The sequence below is a fragment of the Calidris pugnax genome, unplaced genomic scaffold, assembly GCF_001431845.1.
Source record: "Calidris pugnax isolate Ruff unplaced genomic scaffold, ASM143184v1 scaffold285, whole genome shotgun sequence".
Lineage (NCBI taxonomy): Eukaryota > Metazoa > Chordata > Aves > Charadriiformes > Scolopacidae > Calidris > Calidris pugnax.
Genome location: NW_015091000.1, coordinates 37,025 through 39,923, shown reverse-complemented (window position 1 = coordinate 39,923; position 2,899 = coordinate 37,025). Strand labels below are relative to the sequence as shown.

The window sequence follows — 2,899 nt, the reverse complement described above, 5'->3', positions numbered from 1 at the left end:
TTTTTTTTTTTTTTTTAGTTATGTTTTTTTGTCTTTATATTTTTTATTTATTTTTTTTTTAATTTGTATTTTTTGGATGGTTGAGATGAGCTTATTGCGAGATTTCAGCTTCCTAGTCTAAAAAATAAAAAAAAAAAAAAAATAAAAATAAAATAAACCCTTCCATAAAATTCATTCTCAACAATACATAAAAAAAACCGCTCACAGTATAGCGCTGTATGTACAGGGAGGGGGCCCCCGTCGGCCCCCCCCCACCACCAAAGGGGCTGGGGGGCTTTTGGGAAAGGCGCCCGAAGGGGGGGGGTTTGGCGGGGCCTGAGCCCGTGGCCCCGGCACCCCCCGGGACCCCTGACCCCTCCAGGTGCAGGGGGGGCTCTGTGGGGCGGGCGCCGGACCCCCCCTGGGTGGGACAGCCCCAGATTTAAGGCGAGGGGGGGTCAGGCCCCGGGGCTGCGGGGGGGAGACCCCTCTTTGGGGATCTGCCACCCCCGGGGTCAGGCCCAACCTCAGATGAGGGGTTTGGGTGGGTTCTTCTTCTTAATTAAAGAAGGAAAAGGAGGACAATCCCCAAGCCCAGCCCTGGGGACACCACAGGAGCTGGGGGGACAGAGGGGTGACCCTGGGGAGCGCCGCCATGGTCCCGCACGCGGCTGCCAGCCCCCCCCCCACCCCGGGAGGGGGGGTCTCTCACCCCCAAGGTGTCTGGAGGGGGGACGTGGTGCAGAGCAGAGGCTGTGGAGGAGGAAAACCTGCCCCGTGGGCAGCGCCGGGCACACACCGCGCTCCTGCCCCGGCGAGATCAGCCCCGTGGGGAGGGGGCTCCAGCCCTGGCTTTAGCCAAACGCCCTCGGAGCCAGCCCGGCTGCTGGGCGAGCCCGGCCTGCCGGATCCCAGCGCCCGGCGCTGCTCCGTGTGCCAGCCGGCTCTTCCTGGTGCTCCGTGTGCCAGCCATTCCTGGTGCTCCATGTGCCAGCCATTCCTGGTGCTCCATGTGCCAGCCGGCAGTTCCTGGTGCTCTCTGTGCCAGCTAGCCATTCCTGGTGCTTCATGTGCCAGCCATTCCCGGTGCTCCATGTGCCAGCTAGCCATTCCTGGTGCTCCACGTGCCAGCTGGTTGTCCCCGGTGCTCCGTATGCCAGCCATCCCCGGTGCTCTCCGTGCCAGCTAGCCATTCCCGGTGCTCCGTGTGCCATCCATCCCCGGTGCTCTCCGTGCCAGCCGTTCCACCATCCATCCCTGGTGAATCCCTTGGGTACGTCCAGTTTGCTCTGCTGCTCGTGGAGCTGCCCATGGGGACAGCGGTGACATCCCTGGCAGGAGCAGTGGGGACGGGGTCACCCCAGTGGGTGCTCAGGGGGGGCTCGTGTCCATCCTGGCCCCCCGACCCCGTAGCGGGGGCAGCGTGGCAGGGCTGGCATCGTGACGTCCTGCTGCCGGAGCCGTGGCCGGGCTGGGGAGGAGTCTGTGACAACGGAGCCATCGGCACTGTCGCGGGTGTCCTGGGTGTCCTGTCCGTCTGTCCCGGTGCCACAGCCACCCCGGCGGGGGGCTCGGTGGGAGGGGGCTGTGCCCGGCCCCGTGGGGCTCAGTCTGCCACGGGGAAGCCGCCCGGACTGAAACAACCCAACAAATAAAAAATAAAAATCTTTTTTCTTTTAAAAAAAAATCACACACACACCAAAAAAAAAAAAACAAACCCCAAAGCCGAAGGAGGACTCTGTATTTGGTCTAGAAATGTAAAAAGCGACATCCCAGCGGGAGGGCCGGGGCCCGGCGAGGCGCAGGGCAGGGCCGGCAGCTTTCGGGGTGCGCAGGCAGCATCCGTCCCGTGGGGCAGCCCCCCACGTCCCCGGCGGGGGTGGCCGTGTGGGGACAGGGACTTCAGGAGGTGGCAGGATCTGGGAGGGCTTCTCACCGGCAGCACCAACCCTCCGCCACGGCCACCTCCCCGGGCACCAGCTGGAAGGCGATGGATTTGGGGGGTGGCCGGGACCCGTCCCCCGTCCCCGGGGCTGCTCCTTCCCCGCGGAGCCGTTCCCCGTCCCCTCGGCGTCGGTGCTACGAGGCCAGGAGCGTCCAGACGACGGGCACCACCACCAGCGCGGCCGGAGGGACCCTGAGGCTGCAGCAGGAGTTGTTGCTGGTGAAAATGGGCTCTGGGGACTCGTAGAGGGAATCGTCTGCGGAAGGAGAGGGAGAGAGGGAGGTGTGAGGGGGGTGATGCTCAGCACCCCAGGGTTTGGGGTCCAATCCTGCCCTGGCAGAGGGGGTGATGCTCAGCCCCCCAGAGTTTGGGGTCCAATCCTGCCCTGGCAGAGGGGGTGATGCTCAGCACCCCAGAATTTGGGGTCCAATCCTTCCCTGGCAGAGGGGGTGATGCTCAGCCCCCCAGAGTTTGGGGTCCAATCCTGCCCTGGCAGAGGGGGTGATGCTCAGCCCCCCAGAGTTTGGGGTCCAATCCTGCCCTGGCAGAGGGGGTGATGCTCAGCCCCCCAGAGTTTGGGGTCCAATCCTGCCCTGGCAGAGGGGGTGATGCTCAGCCCCCCAGAGTTTGGGGTCCAATCCTGCCCTGGCAGAGGGGGGTGATGCTCAGCACCCAGAATCCCTGGCAGAGGGGGGTGATGCTCAGCACCCCAGGGTTTGGGGTCCCAATCCTTCCCTGGCAGAGGGGGGTGATGCTCAGCACCCAGAATTTGGGTCCCAATCCTGCCCTGGCAGAGGGGGGTGATGCTCAGCACCCCAGGGTTTGGGTCCCAATCCTGCCCTGGCAGAGGGGGTGATGCTCAGCACCCCAGAGTTTGGGGCCTGGATGCTGCTGATGTCTTACCCCTCATCGTGAGGACCGATCCCCCCCCAGATCCCCCCAGTTCCTGCCCTCTCTAACTGGGATTAGGCAGCG

The 2,899-nt window shown here is 63.6% G+C and overlaps 1 protein-coding gene across 1 annotated transcript in view; it reads right to left on the bottom strand.

Annotated features, from left to right (window-relative positions):
- Nucleotides 1-1,704: 1,704 nt before the first annotated feature.
- EFNA2 (ephrin-A2) overlaps nt 1,705-2,899 on the bottom strand; it is a 15,538-nt gene continuing 14,343 nt past the window's right edge. Inside the window, exon 3 of the mRNA XM_014955538.1 lies at nt 1,705-2,180. Coding sequence (XP_014811024.1) covers nt 2,059-2,180 — 122 coding nt within the window. The 3' untranslated portion in view covers nt 1,705-2,058. The remainder of the gene's footprint in view (nt 2,181-2,899) is intronic.